The sequence below is a fragment of the Cornus florida genome, unplaced genomic scaffold (genome assembly GCF_030987335.1).
Source record: "Cornus florida cultivar Cherokee Brave unplaced genomic scaffold, ASM3098733v1 CherokeeBrave_3.0.0_Hap2_Chr07, whole genome shotgun sequence".
NCBI classification, from domain to species: Eukaryota; Viridiplantae; Streptophyta; class Magnoliopsida; order Cornales; family Cornaceae; genus Cornus; species Cornus florida.
In genome coordinates this window covers 74,773,380-74,793,090 of record NW_026775577.1, presented here as the reverse complement: position 1 = coordinate 74,793,090, position 19,711 = coordinate 74,773,380, and the positions used below count along the sequence as shown (strand labels likewise).

Below are 19,711 nucleotides of genomic sequence, written 5' to 3'. Positions count from 1 at the left end.
ATGCCTCGAGATTGGAGGAGCTTGACAAACTGCTGCTTGATGTTAATGATCATTCATAGGGCTCTCTTTTTATGTTTGCCCAGGACTCGGAGGTCCCGGGAGTACTATGAGAAGATCTAAGGCTATAAGATCGGTTTGGAGACAGATGAGAACCTCAGCCTCGTATCCAACATTCCAACCATGATCTATCCCAACTTCAAAAGTTTTCTCCACAGACCGAGAAAAGGATAATAATTTATGATCTTAATGTCAAAATATTTATGTCATGATCTTAATGTCAAAATATTTATGTCAAAAACATTTTTCCACACAAACTATGATGCTAATAGAGCGCATAAGATCTTTTATCTGGAATATAGAACTAGCAGAAGTACGTTCAAGCAGCCGATTGAGAATTCTCGGACTCTTGCTGCTTTTTCCACTGCTCTGGGGTCAGAGCTTTCTTTATTGAGAGCGCATGGATGTCTTTCATTTCCTCTGTCAATGCAGTGTTCACCAAACGATGCCTCTCCAGCAACCTTTTTCCTTCAAAATGTTCCGATACAATCTCAATTTCAAAGCTTGCGCCACACCTAATAACCGCATTACATGAATTTCAGTCAAAGAAAGGCAATCAGAAGAAATTAGGGAAAATAATAATAATAATAGTAATAATTATAATAATAAAAATTCCAACATAAAGTGGACCTGCTTCCTGTAACGGAACTTACCCTCCCGATGTATCAACTACTTTCTGAAACATAAAATAAAGAACGATCAATTCATGAAGAAAGTATGTTAAATGCAAAAATACAAAACACTAAAGGATCACACACACACACATTAAGATGCATATGGAAGAGTTTTATGGAAATAACTTCAAGTTGCCACAGGAATAATTTTTAATGGCCTATTTTCTACACAGTTATTTCAATTGCTTCTCAAAACGACAATCATGTCATGGTACCTTAAGACTATTCAGTCTCCAATCTCCACTTTGACATAAAATTGTAGTTTATCTGAAAGACTTTAACAAATTATTCTAGTCTTGAACAAAAATTTATCAATGGCAGAAAATACAATATACATTCAGAGATTAACTTTCTCGAAGAAAAAGCAGTGAAGACGAGGTTACGGTTGATTAGGAATTCCTAGGTGTTAGAATGTTATATATATATATATATATATATATATATATATATATATATATATATATGTGTGTGTGTGTGTGTGTGTTGGGCCATTATGTAATTACAGAAACTTGATAGGGGCCCTTGTGTAGTTAAGTAAGACTTGTACTCTTTGTATAAGCCTTTGTACACTTTATTAGGTTAGATGATGATGAATATACAAGTCTGAAACTTCTCTCTCTCTCATATATATAACTCTGAACATGGTGTCAGAGCGTACGATCATGGGTGTGAGAATCTGTAATTGGGTTCTTGTTGTATAAGATTTGAATTGCAGTTGTGGTGTTGGTGATCTCTACCGTCGATTCCTTGTTTGTCGTCATCAGTAGCGGCTTGTTCATCGTCGTCAAATCTACAGCGTCGTCCGATCTGGGAGTTGTTCGTCATTGTCTCTGCCGTGTTCGTCGTCGTCTCTGCCGTGTTCGTCGTCGCCGGCAGCTTCTCTTTGGTTGCTAGCGAGCTCGCCGACCTCTACAATCTTGATTCGCAGAGGTGAGGTTCATCTCTGTTGGCCGAAAGTTGCAGCGATCGCTGCTTATTGATTCGGCCATTACTTGTGATTGGGTCGCCATCATCGCCGCCACATTATTCCCCGGCATCTATGAAGGTGTGAAGAAGAAGACCTCTGTTTGGCTACACGGTTATAGCTACTTCAACCCTAGTTTGCTAAACTTGGATAGCCCAGGTCAGTCCAACCCGTTTGACCAGGTCCGTTGACCAAACCCAACCCGGTCCAAGATCCAACCCAACCCAAGATCCGACCCGGTTCTAGATCCGAGTCGTTTTCCAGGTTCGACCAGAATACAAAATCTGTTTTTTTTCCTGCCGTTTTTCTTCTCTGTTTTGCTGGATTCAACATGGCATCTAGTTCAGATTTACTTTCACCCACGAATAGTCTTAATTCTCCCATGACTTCAGTTAAACTCAATGGGAAGAATTACATATTGTGGGCTAAATCTGTTGCCATTTTCCTCAAAGGCAGAGGTCTTGGTTCTCATTTGACTGAAGAGAAACCCAAGGCAACTGATGTCTCCTTTGATGCATGGGAAAAGGAAGATGCTCAGATCATTTCTATGATGATAAACAGTATTGAACCCCAAATTAGTTCAACTCTACTTTATTTGGATATTGTCAAGGAGATATGGGACAGATTGCTGCAATTGTATTCTGGGACAGGTAAAATCACTCATGTTTATGAGCTCTGTAAGCAGTACTTCAATCTTGAACAAGGTACTCAAAGTATAGAAGAGTATTATTCCAAAGTTATGGGAGTCTGTGAAGAGCTGAATATGTATCAGCCTATTACGGGTGATGTTCGCAGTATGCAACAACAGCGTGCGGACTTTAATGTTGTCCGTTTTCTTACTGGTTTATCATCAGCATATGAGCCTTTTCGTGCATAGATTATGAGCAGTTTAACACTTCCATCTCTTGCTGAGGTGTTTTCTAGACTTCAGCGTGCTACACTTGCAAGTGATACCTCAAATTTGAATACTGGACAGAGTGGTGAGCGTTCAGCATTAGTGGTTTCAAAGGATGAACATAATACTTACCGTGGAGGTCATGGGGGACGCTCCACACGTGGTGGTCGTGATTCAGGTGGAGGACGTGGCCGTGGCAGGGAATATAGAAAGTGTACCCATCGTGGTCTTTCTAATCATACTATGAACTTTTGTTGGGATCTTCATGGGAAATCATCTAGTTATAAGTTTCCTCTTCTCCGAATGATGTTGCTTCTGGATCGCACAACGTAGCTGAATCAGATACAGTTCCTGTTCCACGGGATGAGTATACTCAGTTTTTGTCTTATAAGCAAGCATCTAATTCATCTTCCACAGCTACTTTTGCCCAGTCAGGTACTGCACACACATGTCTATTGTCTTCCACTCGCAGTCCTTGGATCATAGACATTGGAGCATCTGATCATATGACCGGATGTTCTTCTCTTCTATCTGATTTTCATTCTGTACATCCTTCTCAAAGTGTTACTCTTGCTAATGGTTCATCCACTCAGGTTTCAGGTTTGGGGACAACTCAACTTAGTGATTCATTGTCTCTCTCGTCTATTTTACATGTTCCGCAGTTTCCCTTTAATTTAATGTCTATCAGTAAGCTTACTAAATCTCTCCAGTGCTCTGTTACATTTAATCCTACTTCTTGTGTGTTTCAGGATCTCAAGACGAAGAAGACGATTGGTACGGGGCATGAAGCTGGTGGCTTATATTATTTTGATTTCGAACCTTCTCCTGTAGCTCTTCAGTCTTCTCTGTCTCCATTCCAGTGGCACTGTCGCCTTGGTCACCCGTCACTTCAAGTTTTGAAGCGTCAGGTTCCTAGTCTTAGTCATTTGAAATTCTTGTCATGTGAAGTTTGTCAACTTAGTAAGCATCATCGCGTGTCTTTCAAGTCTAAGGTTAATAATCGTGTCGCTAGTCTTTTTCATTTGGTTCATTCAGATGTATGGGGTCCAATAAAACATTCTTCAATCAATAAATTTCATTATTTTGTGACATTTGTGGATGATTATTCTCGCCTGACTTGGTTGTTTTTAATGAAAGATCGTTCTGAGTTATTTTTAATTTTTCAAAAATTTCGCAAAGAAATCAAAACTCAGTTTGGATGTCCAATTCGTATTCTACGTTCTGATAATGCTAAGGAATATTCTTTAACTCCATTTGATACATATCTTAGTGATAAAGGAATTATTCATCAAAATTCATGTGTTTATACTCCACAACAAAATGGAGTTGCAGAACGTAAGAATCGACATCTCTTAGAAGTAACTCGTGCTCTTTTGTTTCATATGCGTATGCCTAAACGGTTTTGGGGTGATGCTGTTCTTACTGCCTATCATCTTATTAACCGTATGCCGTCATCTGTATTAGATGGCAAATCTCCACATTCTATTTTATTTCCTGATTCTCCCTTGTTTTCTCTTCCTCCTAGGGTTTTTGGATGTGTATGTTATGTCCACAATCTTGGTCCTGGTTTTGATAAATTAGACCCACGTGCCACAAAGTGTGTATTTCTTGGCTACTCTCGCTCTCATAAAGGTTATCGCTGCTATAGTCCTCTCAACGGTACTTTATTAGCGCAGATGTAACGTTTTCTGAGTCCATCCCATATTTTTCAGATACTGATTCACTTCTTGATATCACTCTTGAGTCGCCTCCTTCTGCCGTTCCTCTTCCCTCACTCTCTCTTCAACCTCGATCTCTTGTTCCTTCATCTGCCCCGTTATAGGTGTACACTCGAAGACCAAAGCCATCTGTTGTTGTGCCTCCTCCGTCGTCTTCAAAGTCTTTGGATCCGGCGCCTTCCACTGTGTCTGATTCCTTGCCTATTGCACTTCGTAAAGCTCCTCGCTCATGTGTTACTAACCATCCTATTGCTCATTATGTCTCTTATAATTCCTTATCGCCATCATTCTCCTGTTTTTCCTCTAAGTTGTCTACTACATTCGTTCCTAAGACTGTGCAGGATGCGTTGTCTGATTTGGGCTGGAGGAACGCAATGCAAGATGAAATGGATGCTTTGCATAAGAATGGCACGTGGGATCTTGTTCCATTACCTCCGGATGTCACACCTGTTGGTTGTCGCTGGGTATATACTGTGAAGTATCTTCCAAATGGGTCTGTTGAGCGTTTAAAAGCACGTCTTGTTACCAAAGGTTATACCCAAACTTATGGTATTGACTATGACGAGACATTTTCTCCCGTTGCTAAGATTTCTTCTATTCATGTTTTGATTTCTCTTGCTGCTAATAAACATTGGCCTCTGTTTCAGTTAGGCGTTAAAAATGCCTTTTTGCATGGTGACTTAGCAGAAGAGGTTTATATGGAGCAACCACCTGGGTTTGTTGCTCAGGGGGAGTATCTTCACACTATTTGTCGCCTTAAAAAGGCTCTGTATGGATTGAAACAATCTCCATGGGCTTGGTTTGGAAAATTCTCTAAGGTGGCGTTAAAATTTGGTGTTAAGAGATGTCAGACCGACCATTCGGTGTTTCACCAGCGCACTAAAGCTGGCTTCATATTTCTTGTGGTGTATGTAGATGATATTGTGATCACAGGTGATGATTCTGAAGGCATTGCTAAGTTGAAGTTGTTTCTGCAATATCAATTCCACACTAAAGACTTGGGTAAACTTAGGTATTTCTTGGGCATTGAAGTTGCTAGATCCAAGAAAGGTATAAGTTTATCCCAACACAAATATGTGTTGGATTTATTAGAAGAAACAGGTATGTTGGGTGGTCGTCCGGTTGATACTCCTATGGATTCAAATACAAAACTTGTATCTGATGAGAGTGATCTATTTAATGACCCAGGCAAGTTTCGTCGCCTTGTTGGGAAATTAATTTATCTCACTATCACTCGACCTGATATTTCATATGCAGTCAGTGTTGTGAGTTAGTTCATAGGAGTTCCTAGAATGCCACATTGGATTGCTGTTCTTCAGATTATACGATATCTCAAGAAAGCTCCAGTCCTAGGGTTACTATATAAATCAAATGGTCATCTCAGGGTGGAAGGTTTTACAGATGCTGACTGGGCTGGTTCTCCTTCAGATAGGAGATCTACTACAGGCTATTGCACATTTGTAGGAGGAAATCTTGTTACATGGCGAAGTAAAAAGCAAACGGTGGTAACTCGATCTAGTGCTGAAGCTGAATATAGGGCAATGGCCCATACCACTAGTGAGTTGACATGGATACAACATTTTCTAAAAGAACTTGGGTTGATAGTTGAGGCTCCTACTCCATTGTTCTGTGATAATCAAGCAGCAGTTCACATTGCATCAAATCCTGTGTTTCATGAGAGGACCAAACATATTAAAGTTGATTGTCACTTCATTCGGGAAAAAATATTAAGTGGGAGCATCTTTATTCCATTTGTGAAGTCTGAAGATCAATTAGCTGATATGTTTACCAAAGCATTGGGCCATAATTGGTTAAGAACTATCTGTTCCAAGCTGGGATTATTTGATATATATTCTCCAGCTTGAGGGGGAGTGTTAGAATGTTTTATATATATATATATAAGTGTTGGGCCATTATGTAATTACAGAAAGTTGATAGGGGCCTTTGTGTAGTTAAGTAAGACTTGTACTCTTTATATAAGCCTTGTACACTTTATTAGGTTAGATGATGATGAATATACAAGTCTGAAACTTCTCTCTCTCTCATATATATAACTCTGAACACTAGGAAATGCTATTTTTGCAACCCAGGGATGGACATGCTTCTCTTTATGAGTAGGTAAACTTGCATTGTTCGGAACTACTACAATTATAATATCGTTGCCGCATAAATTATAGATTCAATTCTATGCCACTAGGAATCATCTTGCCTTAACTTTGATCCTGAATGCAGTTTTAAACAAAGCCTACATTATCATAGTTACCGTTTTCAGCATGGAAGAGAAAACTAGTCTAACGTTTGGTAGGAGGGAATGAAGTAGATAGGAAGGGAAGACGGGAAGGATTTTACAGGAAGGATCCATCCTTTGGTAGAGGGGAAAGAGGCAGAACGGACAGGAAGACGAATGGGGCATTATTCCGGATCCACAACATTGCTTTGATCCAAAATTAGGCAGAAGCGGAGAGAAGAAGGAATAATCGTTGGATAATAATGATTTCTTCCCCCCCTCCCTCCCTCCTGTAAGTGAGTATTTGTTAAGAACCAGAAAAAGAATGTACAAAGGAGTAATCCCAAAAAGGGAAACAGAGCAATAAACAAGGCCCACAAAACTAAAACAGCCATAACATCAGCTGAATCAGCAACAGACTAAATAGGAAGATTCCATTCCTGCAAGATGATCCTCAGCTCCATGCTATCCTTGAACTTCAAGGAACTCCATTTAGCTAGAATGGCAAGGCAGATGTTCTGCACCAAGAATGATTCAGGGGCAGATTTATGAGCAAACAGCCTATAGTTCCTTTCCCTCTACAGATGATTAGATAGTAGTAGCTGCAAGAGTGTCTTTAGATCATTTTTTGCAATCCCTTTCACTTCCGGTTAGAAGCTATCTCAGCAATATGAGCCTGCCATGTCTTAGGAGAGTAGGGTTCGCAGCTCTACAACAAAATGGCCTTCCAAACTCTAAGAAAGAAGAAGCAAGAGAAGAAAATGTGGTCATGGGATTCTGAATCATCATTATACAAGACACGGATTTTTCTATAAATCCAAGGCATTCTGTCCAGTGTAGCAAGTCTTCCATATGCAGTCATCCACAAGACAAAATTGAACCAAGGGATGGAAGGGGAAGACCAGACAATATGAGCCCATTGAAACTTAGAACTTTAGGTCTGCGGGCCTCCCAAGCTAATGAAGTATTAAACAAACCACTAGGACTAGGACGCCAAAGAACTTTGTCAGCCCTATTCACAGGAGGAAAAGTAGGCGTAGGGTGAAGAAGCTCTTCAAAGTTGATGTAGGATGATTTGACTAGAGTCATCTGCTACTCTAATGAACAGGGAAATGAGAAGCGAAACTGAAGAAGATTGAGAATTATCACAGTAGAACTTCATCGAAATGAGCAGGATACCTTGGGATTGAACAATTATCGAGTATTTTCAGGAAGAATCCATGTGTTTGATAAGTGAAAAAAATTCAAAATATAAATTGGAACTTTCTTTTTTCCTAACAAAGAGGGCGAGCCTTCACGCGATTCCTCCATTGTGACCTGGAAGTCACAGTTTCGAAACAAGGAAATAGCCTATCCGCATGCGAAGGTCAGGCAACATATATCTAACCCTCCCCAAACCGCCCAAACTAACAAGTAAACAGAACATATGCCCACAGCCCAAAGTACACTTACATTTATACTTCCGCTTGTGGTGCACTTGTAGATGAATGATAAGGTATTTAGCAACCAACAAGGAACTTCTACAATTTGATGATTCCACAAGCAAATTTTCACTCTCCACATCAACCCCCTCATGTTAACCTCTTCATCTTTTGCTAATTCATAAAGCTATGGTCAGGGGCGGAGCCAGGATTTCAATTTAGGGGGGGCATAGTGCAAAAAAAAAAAATTTAATAAATAAAAGAAGAATTTTAGGTGGTAGAAGAAGAAGAAAAAGAAAAGAAAAATGGCATAACTTTAGAAAGAAAAATAATTAGAGCCTGAAGAAGAAATTTTTTAATTTTTTTAAGGAAATAAAAGGATTTTAAAGAGAGGAAGAGGAAACTAAGGAAAAATTAAAGAGAATTTTAGAAACTAAAATAATTTTAGGGGGCGCATCATAAACAAATTTCCATATATATGTAAAAAAATTAAGAATATGGCTATAAAAATATAGTGGGCAGCGCCAAGTCAGAGGGGGCATGTGCCCTCTCTGGGCATGAACTAGCTCCGCCCCTGGCTATGGTTAAATTTTGGTAGATACATCTTACTAAATGCAATCTGAGATCATAGACACAACATGGTGGGAGAAAAATATCCACTTCGGAAGCGTAAAACTAAGATTATGAGTCACACGACGCTCGAGAAGACTAGTCAAAAGTAGAGTAATATGATAAATAATAGAATCTCAATTTATGTTTGTTTAAATTAATACGCTACCAGTCCATCTTTGTTTATGCTTTATTATGCTAAGAAGGCTATTTTGATAATTTATGGATTAGTTGCCCATGATATATGGTAGCTATCGATGGATCTAAATTTATGTCAAGTTATGTGAATGAATTTCTATATGGAGTCTAAGCATGTCTAGAATAGTCAATAGTAGAAAATGTTTCTTCATTTGCTAATTTATGGTTTCAATCCTAATGTATCATAACTAGAGATGGCAACAAAGTGGGTATGGACAAAGGTTGTAGCTTAGTGATACTTTCTCATCTGCCAAATTGTAAAGTTGAGGGTTCAAATCCCATAGGGGCATGTACATGTGTGTGTTTTTTGCCAAGGAAAAAAAAAGGTATGGGACCCTTCCCCACTCCAACCTCGTCCCATTTGGGGAACCCCCATCCCTGATTGTAATTCGAATACCCTGAGTCTTTTTGTTCAAGCCGTAGTTTTTTGGTAAAAAGTGATAGAGACGCAGACACAGAGAGATAAAGAGAGAAAATAATATTAGTGTTATATATTATATAGGTTATACATTTAGTAATAAGGAGTATTCTAGTAAATTTATTGTATAAGCAGGTGGTATAGGAAGCCTCAACCTACCAGACATGTTTTCCTCTCTTTCCCCAAGCTTGCCCCTACCCAAATAAAATCCCCCAAACCTGTTTCATTAAGGGGAGGGAGGAGCAGGGGCAAGAAAATATAAGTCAGAATTCCATCCCGAATAAGGACTGCTGCTGCCAACTATGCATGTCTATATCATCTTTCTACTAATTACAGTTGAATTTTATAAAATTGATTTTTTTTTTTTTTTTTTTTTTTTTTTTATATTATGTGTGATGCAACCTTAACTTATAGGTGAACTTTAAGGGTCCATTTGGTTAGACGGAAATTGACAATATAAAGTAAAAGTGAAAGAAAGTGAAGGTATGAAAAGAAAATCAATTTTCTAGTATGCATTTGGTTAGCATGAAATTTTTTCAAGAAACTTTTGGGAAAGCATCATTTCATGGTTTGGATAGCATGAAAGTTAAAGGAAAATATTACAGTTTACTGATTGTCGTATCTTCTTTTTTATTACAATACCTGCTTATGAAATATATATATATATATTATAGTTTACCTAAATTGTCCTTATTTCTATTACCAGATAATTTTTTTGGGTCTTTTTTAAAGAATAGAAGTAATATAAGAATCTAAATAACTATTTTTGAAGAAACATTGACCATTATATTATACTTATAAAAAGTTATGCACAAGCACACTTTATTTAGAACAATGAAAAAGGACATATTCGTAAGTTCATATAATTTTCTCAGGAAAGCAAAATTTTCTTGTGTTTTTTGGAGGACAAATTTATAAGAGAATTAGGTGTTCATGGAAAGTTACTTTCCTTCAAACTTTTCCTTTTCTTGCTATCCAAATTCTTAAAATGTTAAAAAGTTTTCTATTTCTTTTCCTTTCCCGCTATTTCCATCTAACCAAACGAAGATTACGGAATTCTATATGAGGTGAGATTCCAAGATTCTTTTTCGTCATATCCTAGCATGCCATACACCCTCCATTTCATTGTTTCTCTTTTTCTTCTAAGAAGATAAAATGATTTGCTAATCCCTAATACATGTTACCAAAATCCAAATTGACAATAGACCCTTGGAAAACCACTACCTCGTCAAATTCATGCAAACATAACCAACACTCAAAAGATCAGCTACAATCAGTCAGTGGCAGAGCCACAAGGTTCAGTGGGGCCCTCACTAGAATTTCTTGTTATTTTTATTATGTATATAGATTTTTAGTTAATTAAATAAATGGCCCTGCTTAATTCTTATAAAATTATCAAAAAGACCTATTTTACCGAGTCAAAGTTCAAAAAGACCCAAGCATTTTCTGTAATGACCCGGTCTTTTTCCTCCTTTTCCTTTTTCGGTGATTTTCTTTTTTTGTCTTTTCCCTATTTCGTCTTTTTCCCGTTTATCATTTTTCCTTGCATAACCTCACTTCTTGTGCTCGGGTTTGATTCCGGTTTTACATGCATCCATGATATTTGATTTCCATGACATTTGTATTTTTACTTTTATAGAAAATACATTCTAATTGCTTACTTTTTCATAAAGGGCATGGATACATACTTTATTGTAATTATTCTTGATTTTGGAGTTTTAGTGTAATTATGTAAAATAATTATTTTTTGTCTTAGGGACCTTTTTGCAATTTAATTTGTAAGATATTTTGAAAAAGGACCTTTTTGCAATTTTTGAAAAATGTGACAAGTGTCACATCCTCATGGTGCCACTTGTTAGCAATGGGGTGGAGTGACTTGGATATGTAATCTCTTGACATTTGGAGGGTGAAGATTCACCTACTTGTTGGCCTAGGATTGGTGCATATGTTGGTTTTGATTGTTGACAAGTGTAGGCTTAAGATTAAGCCTAGGAAGGAGCATTGGATTAGTGATAAGTGTAGGCTCATGGTTTACTCTTGCATTGTGTGTGTGTGAGAGGTAGTGTAAGAGCACATAGTGAGTGGAGGATTACTAGACCCTCCACTCACTATTTTCACCTTCATCCTCTTCATTTTCACTTGTTCTTCAAAACTCTAACCAATCCACCATTAGAGGAAAGCTTAGTTTAGAGCTTCTTGGTTCATTTTGACTCCCTTCCACTCACCTTAAACAAAAAACCTTGGGAAAGAAAAGTTTACCCTCACTCTCCTCTTCATTAACCCTAAACTTGTTTTCCATTTTGAGCTTGGTTGCTTGGATTATAGAGATTCAATTCTCTATTGAGGTGAGGATGGTAGTATGTTTATATTTGAAGTGTTTTATAATCCTTGGGGTTTAATATATATTGTATACATGCTTTTAATATGATAGTCTTGCATATTATAGGAAACCCTCACATCTTGACTTAGGGTTTATTGATTTAAGCATGTATGATATGTATAAACCATGTATAGAAGGATTATATACTTTAGTAGTATGCTAAATTCTTGTATTTTCACATGTAGTGATGATATAGAACTCTTGTAGAATTATTAATATTATATGCAAATTCTATTGGCTTGAATTGCTATATTGTTGTGATAATAATTCTATATTCTTGTGGATTACTAATTGTAATTATCATAGAAGCTTATTGCTTTAAATGTTGATATTTAGTGTTTAAAGCTTATTGTTGAGGCATGATTGAAATTGATAAGTTAGTGGTATTGTATTGTGCATAATATCATGATGATGACTTGTCATTTAGTATGTCAATCTAGACTTGGAACCCTAAGACATGGTTTGTGTGGTTTCAAAGTACTTGTGCTTGTAACGTGGTTGATATGCCTTATTATCCATGTATAGGTCTTGAACTTGATATATTTTGAATTCTCTTGGAACATTGTTAAAGTGACATGGCTAAAGTTTGGCTTTAGTGCGGGAGGTATGAGTTCTCCCCAATTGAGATAGTGCACACTAGGGTGGTCTTCCCAGCGGGTTAATGCCCGGAATAACCATTTTGATCTTGGTTTAGTCCGAGACGTCTTGTCCAAGTCTTCCACTAATTGATTTCGCATTAAATTCCAAGTTGGCAACCAATGTTTAATTGTAACTTGTAATTCTTGTTATTGGCGAATTGATGTTGTTAAGTACGTTGATGATAATGTGTTGTTAAAGAATCATTTAAGTTAGCTTAAGATGATCCCTTAGAACACCTTAAACATAGACGTTAAGTGGACTGATCCCTTGTATTCGTCTATATTGATCTTACAATGATATTGAAACTTTAGGGTATATGCATATACTTCTTCCTACGAGTAACTTGATTACTCACCCTAGTGGTTTGGGTTGCTTTTCAGGTAAAGAGACTATGTTCTTGGATGCTCATCATCCTTAGAGGCTTATGAGCTATTTGAAGCATTTTTGTGTATTGACATACAAGTGTTTAGCATGTCTTTCTTTTGATGTCACATTTTGTATACCATGGGTGTATGGTACTTTAGAAGCTTATGTAGCTTTCTTGATGTGTAATGATACTTTAATATCTATTTTTGACATTATAAGCATGTATGTAAAGAGGCCAAGGGTCAAGCATGTGTACTTTTGTACTTGTACTCTTTTGGTATCAAACTTTTGCTTCAAAATGTATTTGAACTAATTTTGGAGGTTTGACATACCAAAATCTTGTAATTGATATGTATGAGGCCATGGCCATTGTTTTACATTCAAATATTCATATCAAAGTTGTTGACATGTTCACATACTCAAATATCATTGAAAAATCAGTTTTCAACCTTCATTTTGAACCAAATTGTCATGGGATTCAAAGTATAGGTTGAACCTTAGCACCTTTGGCACTTAGCAGGTTTTCCAGTAGCATTTCGTGGTGTTTCGGTCGACCGAAACTCCATTTCGGTCGACCGATGGTAAATGGAATCATTAACGCACAGTAATTCATCATTCCAGTAGCCAATTCTACTGTTTAGGGCCTATTTCGGTCGACCGAAACTTTACCGAAACAACTAGCACTTAAATCCATGTTTTCAGCAAAATTTTTGGTCATTTCGGTTGACCTAAATAGCTTTCATACTCCAGCTTCTTTAGTTCAGTTTCAGCACTGCTATTCCGACTTTGAATGGCCATATCTCCTTCATTTCTTATCCAAATGGGGTGATTCTTGAGCCTAAATTCATGGATTTTGAGTCAGCTTTCCAATGGTACCAATGGCATTCTTAGATTCCAATTACAGTGGGAGTTATTCATGTTTTAGTGAGGTAGTGTCAGTTTTTGCTTAAATCGAAAAAAGGGCATTTTGCGGGATTCTTCGCCAATGTTCTTAAAACCTCTTGGAATGTTGGGAAATGATAAGATTAGGTTGCATTCACCTTATTTGACTTGTTTAGAGTCAATTTTCTCCTTTTAATTGTGAATTGACCATTTTGCCCTTTATTGACGAATTTTACCCGTTTTAGCTCTAGTTTCCTCTTTTGCTCACTTTAACTTCCGTGACCTCATGGAATGTCACATTGATGTCTTAGAGATGGTTTTTATCTCAAGGGACTATGGTTTCATCATTTGCTTCCGCATTTCGGATCCGTTATCGGATCAACTTTCGGGTCATCACTGACGCACTGGGTTGAAAAACTTGGGCCATCACATTTTCTCTTTTGCTGGACCTCACAATATTTTTTTGAAAAGAATTATAATCATTAGAAAGAGAGTTCAATTCTCATCTCTGAGACCAAAAACAGAGAGAGGATGAGGAGGTTCTTTCCACAAACAGCGACAATATAATAATAGGTGTATGAATCAGGTTAATTAATTCGTTTTTCGATTGTCTTTGATTATTACTTGATTAGCCAAGAACTAATTTGAGAAGTTAATTAGCATTTTGATTATTTTAGCAAATTTATGAGACTTTTATTAGATAAAAAAATATAAAAGAAAATTTACTGATAAAAAGATTAATGGATACATATATTATTTTACTTATCTTTTAGAATGAAATATGATGTTATGGAACTATGCTACTATCTTGGATTTAAGATAACTATGGTATTTTATCAGTCATCCATCAAATGTGAATTTTTTAAGTTGATTTGATTATATGAACTAAATTTTTAAACAGTAACAGGAAATATATAGACCATCGATATTTTAATTTTTGTATTTACTTTTTTGGTTTAAATTTTTATAGTATTATTGTCAAAGGTTGCCCCCACTCAAGCAAAATCCTGGCTGGAGTCACCTCTTCACAAATGCTACAATATAATACAAAGGCAAATCAAATATTGTTGTGATTGTGAGGTTATGGGTTTCCTTTGTTTAACTTATTAAAGTCAACAGTTCAAATATCACCACTATTTCTATTGAACCACTAATGAGTATTTTTATTGTGCTGTAAATCAACCAAGCAAGTCATTAGCGGTTAAAGATTAAGTTTTACATGATCAATTATAAACATGTTTGCTTTCAGAAATATAAACACTCGACATATAGAATTGAAGCCTTCATATATGCCACAAAAAAACGCCCTCTTCATATACAGATAACATGTCAAACTCGAAATTAAATCTTAAAGAGGAAAGAAAAGAAGTACGCGAAGTGGAAGAGGAACTTACGAGATGAGAAGGATTCAGCTTCGAAGTCAGTGAAGATTCAACCTCTTCCCTCGTCACCCCCATTCTCGCTCCCCCCTCTCTCTCTCTCTCTCTCTCTCTCTCCGTCTCTAGAACTGTCCAAGGAGAGTGCTAATTTGGGTGGTCGGTCTGGAGTGCCAATCAAGATCCTCCCCTATCCCAATTTTAGTATTTTGTCCTCAAGTGTGTTTTAAATAAAAACCACCCACTAATTTTAAATTGACTATGCAATAATTTTAGGATTGCCATATCCGCACTCCAATATCTATTCCTATCATTCCAATTTTAAAAACGCTCAACTTATAATTTTTTTCAATATCTATGTTTTATATCTAAAGAACCAATTTTTTTTTAATAAATTCCCTTATCTAATTTTTTACCAAAAAATCCCCTTCAATTATATGAAAGAGTAAAAAAGTTAATATTTTTTTACCAAATAACTCCCTCAATTATCTTTTTTTTATCAAAGAACCCCTCGACTTGTAACTTTTTTTCAATAAATCCCCTTGTCTAATTTTTTTACTAAAGAACCCCCCTCAACTATATGAAATGGTAAAAGAGTTGATATTTGGACCAAAATGCCCTTTTATTTAAATTTTAATTCTTCCGAACTTCTAAAATTCATATCTCACAAGTCATATATTTAAAAATTGTAAATAATATATGCACGGAAAGCGTATGAAATAAGGATTTCAGAAGTATAAGATTTATACAACAAATCTTCATCACCAAAGAGAAATTGGCAATCTAAAAATCTACTCAAATAATCTTATTTTATTTTTATTTGCAAGAAAATTTTCAAAATTATTCATTTACAATTCTTGGGGTTCAAGATCAATTAGGGCATTATTGATATATACATATATATAGGTATAGTGAGCTGGGCACTACATGCTTATCAAGGTGAGTTAGCAAGGGGTAAAAAGGTATTGTGTAATGACCCGAACCCGTGTGTCTGAACTGTAAACCAGGTCCTTACTCGAACCCGAGGTCACCTAAGTCAAAACTCCATCATGTCTAGGGTCAACCCATCGTCATTAAGTCTTAAATGAGCTTCAAGAAGAATTTAAATCAACTTTCTATGATTTGAGGTTAAAATGAACCAAGGAAGGAACAATGAGACAAAAGAAGCTCCATTTCGGTCGACCGAAATGGGGTTTCGGTCGGCTGAAATGGCCTCTGAGATGTCCCCTGAACCGGTCGACCGAAATCCCCTTTTCGGTTGGCCGAAATGCAAAGTCCCGAGGCTATGAAAAGAAACGGTCGACAGAAGTACCATTTCGGTCGGCTGAAATGACTCTATGAACACTAGTTCAGCTACTGGATTGTTGAAACTGTGTAAATGAAGAAGAATCATAATAAGGGCTATGAAAGTGCTCTAAACTTAATCCCATTGCATTGAAAGAAATGTCATATTACACTCCATGATCATATACAAAATAATATTGATTCCTTCATTTACATAAGGATTATACATAGTCTTAATAATTAGTTCAATTTACAACAGAGTGGAGGCTTAAAGTTATAATACAAAACCATACTAAACAAGTTTAATACATTCATGTCATGGTGCTATACAAAAACGAGCTCAATTATACAAAATGCTTGCAAAATACACTCCTAGTCCCTTCATGCCTGTGGTGGATTGTCATCCGCCACCTCCTTTTCGTAACCTGAAAAATGTTAATATAAGGGATGAGCAAATTGCTCAGTAGGTAGTGCTTAAGGCACACCTTTTGAGACCTCGTGAATTCATACAATGAATAGAAATACAAAAATTGGGATCATACCATGCCAAGGAAAAAATAACCACAATAGCAATATCAACCACCCAAGTTATGAATGAATATGTCGTGAAATGGGATGCAAGGTCATGCAATGTCGCTCCCCATTTCCAAAACCATTTCCATCATCATTTCCAAACTGTTAATGCACCCCGTCCTATGGTAACTCCATAGCGGCACGAGAGGAGGATTGGTTAACTGTCCCTGACCCATGGCAACTCCATGGCGTCATTTGGGGCCTAGGTAACTCAACCATGCTAAGAAAATCTCCCTAGTCCTCTCTAGGCCGCATTAACGCCGCGGTCCCTAGGCAACTCCCAGGCGGCCGGGTTTTCACAAACCCTTTCAAAGCTTCTTTTCCTAAAAACCCCACTTTTATTTCTTTCAAAACGACTTCTCATTTATTTCCTAATGCTCATGCATGTATGCTTCATGCTTCACAATTCCATACATGAATGTACCATGCTAATGTTCATTATTTTACAATTACTTCAAGCTTAAAACACATAGCATGCTTTCAAGAATTTTCACAAAAGTTACAACATGTTTTCATTCAATGATAGTTTAACATAGTAAGCATATACAACATAAATTTTAGTCCATACAAGCATGTTCAATCACAACATATCACTTAGCACATAATCACACCTTCCATATACAATGTTTAATCAATTTTGCAAGAAATTTAAACAAATTAAGCATGGTTAATAACAATTATACACAATATACAAAGATGATTCACAAAAATTCAAGAAATTATGAATTAAACACCCCTACCTCCAAAGATGCAAAAACCTCCCAAAATGAACCCAAATTCGGAATTCCTAGGTTGCACCAAAGTTAAAATTGCTTATATCAACTTGAAGATCTCGCCAAGCTCTTCGATTTACCGCAAACGGCACCTAAAAATTCCCACAAATGAGGAAGAAATGAAAGCTTGAATTTATGGAAGAAAAGAAAAAGAAAAAGAAAAGAAAAGAGAGGAGAAGAGGATACTGTAGGGAAGAGAGAAAATGGGACCAAAAATGTAGTCTCTCGACCTTTAAGTGAATTAGTACAGGGTCCCACCACTAAAAAAAAATCTCATTCTTTTGACTTTTCTTTCTTTTTTCCACCACACACCCATATATGCATATTAACCATACAAATACCACATAAAATACATCAAATAAAATAAATGATATGCAAATGGAACCAACCGACATCCCCGTACGCGACAATTTTGGTAGCGAGTCCCATACGAGACCGTTCGGCCCGAAAAACGAAAAAATGCCGAAATGACAACCGTTACATTTTCAAGAGTCCTGAACTCAATGGAATGCCCCAACCAACTCTTTGACACACCCGGCACACCCCACGGTGCCCGGCAAGCAAAACGTGAAAAGACGAAAATGCCCCCGTATAATTCAGAAAACTCCGGAAAAATAAAAAATGGTAAAAATTAGAAACATCAGATATTGTCACCATGATAATGTCAGAAATTACTCTCTTCACTGATTGGAGGACCTTAGCTTATTCTTATCCATTGTTTTAGGGCTGCATCAGCAAAGGACTTGAGTATAAATACAATGTTATTATTGTTTGCTAGGTTAAGGCCTGAGAATACAATTCTATATTAGTTAGAGGTTGTTCTTGAGTGAAAAAGTAAGGGACATTTGATGAGAGGCTAAATGAGTATTTATGAGTATTAATTCAACTATGTAAGCTCATGTTAATCTCAGAAATTACTTTATGTGAATGTTCTCTTGAAGACCTGCAAAGGACTGGTGTAACTGATGCAATAATGTTGTTGTTGAGGCTGGATTGAGGGGTCAAATCTAATTCTAGAGGTTTCAGGTGCTGAGTGAAGGTTGAGCAAGTCTAATACACTTATTTACATCTGCAGAAATAGGTATTATCACAATACATACAATTGCAGATATATTACCTTAGAGCTTGATATTTGAGTATTTTGTGATGAAATAGCTGTTGTGCTGAACTATCTTGATTTAACTTGCTATGAACCTTATGTATAACTTCTAAGCATGTTTGACTTGATGACGAGACGCTATTGAAGTTGGATTTATTTCAGAATATTGGCTATCTGTTGTCTTAACCTTGAGAACTACACCAAGCTAGGGTTTCTAACCTAAATAACTGCAGAGTGAACACTGAGTTTAGTATATCATGTTTCTATCACTATGACTCATATTTGAACATAAGTGTAATGCTTATCCAAGATTGTGAGAACCTATACAAGGTCTGAGTAATGTTAAAATTCTAGTTTTACCCTCAGAATTATGTTGCTATTGGTATAAGCATAATCTAGCCTACTGTGGTTTGTTATCTTTTGAAACATGTATTGAACTACACTATCTTGCTTGGTTCATCAATCTAATATGTTGAGCAAGTGCATTGTAATGTTTAGGAGCTGAGATTGCTGAGGTTTAAGCTGAACAAAGTTACTTCAGTGTTTAAGTATAGCTATTACTACCGGCTGAAGTTTATACACAAGAAATAGTCTGATTTGGGTTAACATTGTTATATCTTACTTTGATAAATGTATTCATCATTTGAGCAAGTGTGTACTGAGATTATAAAGCTGTGAAGACAGAGAAAGGGTTCCTGGAGAAGATTCTCTGTAAGTTGACAGATATACCCTCAGAATTGAGTAAAAAGTCTAATTGAGTTGAAGGTTGTGATAAGCTTGTTGTTCACTGTCAAATATTGATTTGAGCAAGTTTGTTGAGTTGAGTCAAGACTGTGGAAACCTAGTGTGAGCCATCATTGAAGCTGCATTGAAGATTCACTATTATAACCCATTGATTGCAGAGTAGTGTAACCTACTCATACCAATTCACCCCCTCCCTTTTTTAGTCTAACATAGCTATTGCATGAGTTTAGCTAGGGATGTATTGATTATTGGTTCTTTGATCGGGTTGTAGTAGAGAGGGCTGTGTGTGGGTATGACCCACTATTTATTTTTCAAGTCCACGCCAATACCAAATTTAGAGGTTGTTCGGGCAGATCAAAGACCAGTTATATTCACTCTATCGGATTTTTGATGTAGGACATAATCTCAGTTTAT

General features: G+C 36.7%; 1 protein-coding gene across 1 annotated transcript; it reads right to left on the bottom strand.

Moving 5' to 3' along the window:
• Positions 1-214: 214 nt before the first annotated feature.
• LOC132267310 (protein BOLA2-like) lies at positions 215-15,005 on the bottom strand. Its single transcript, XM_059768451.1, has 3 exons — positions 14,843-15,005; positions 711-733; positions 215-572 (listed from the first exon to the last, which is right to left on the bottom strand). The coding sequence occupies exons 1-3, from the start codon at positions 14,903-14,905 to the stop codon at positions 377-379; spliced, it is 282 nt and encodes a 93-aa protein (XP_059624434.1). The 5' UTR covers positions 14,906-15,005; the 3' UTR covers positions 215-376.
• Positions 15,006-19,711: the final 4,706 nt, after the last annotated feature.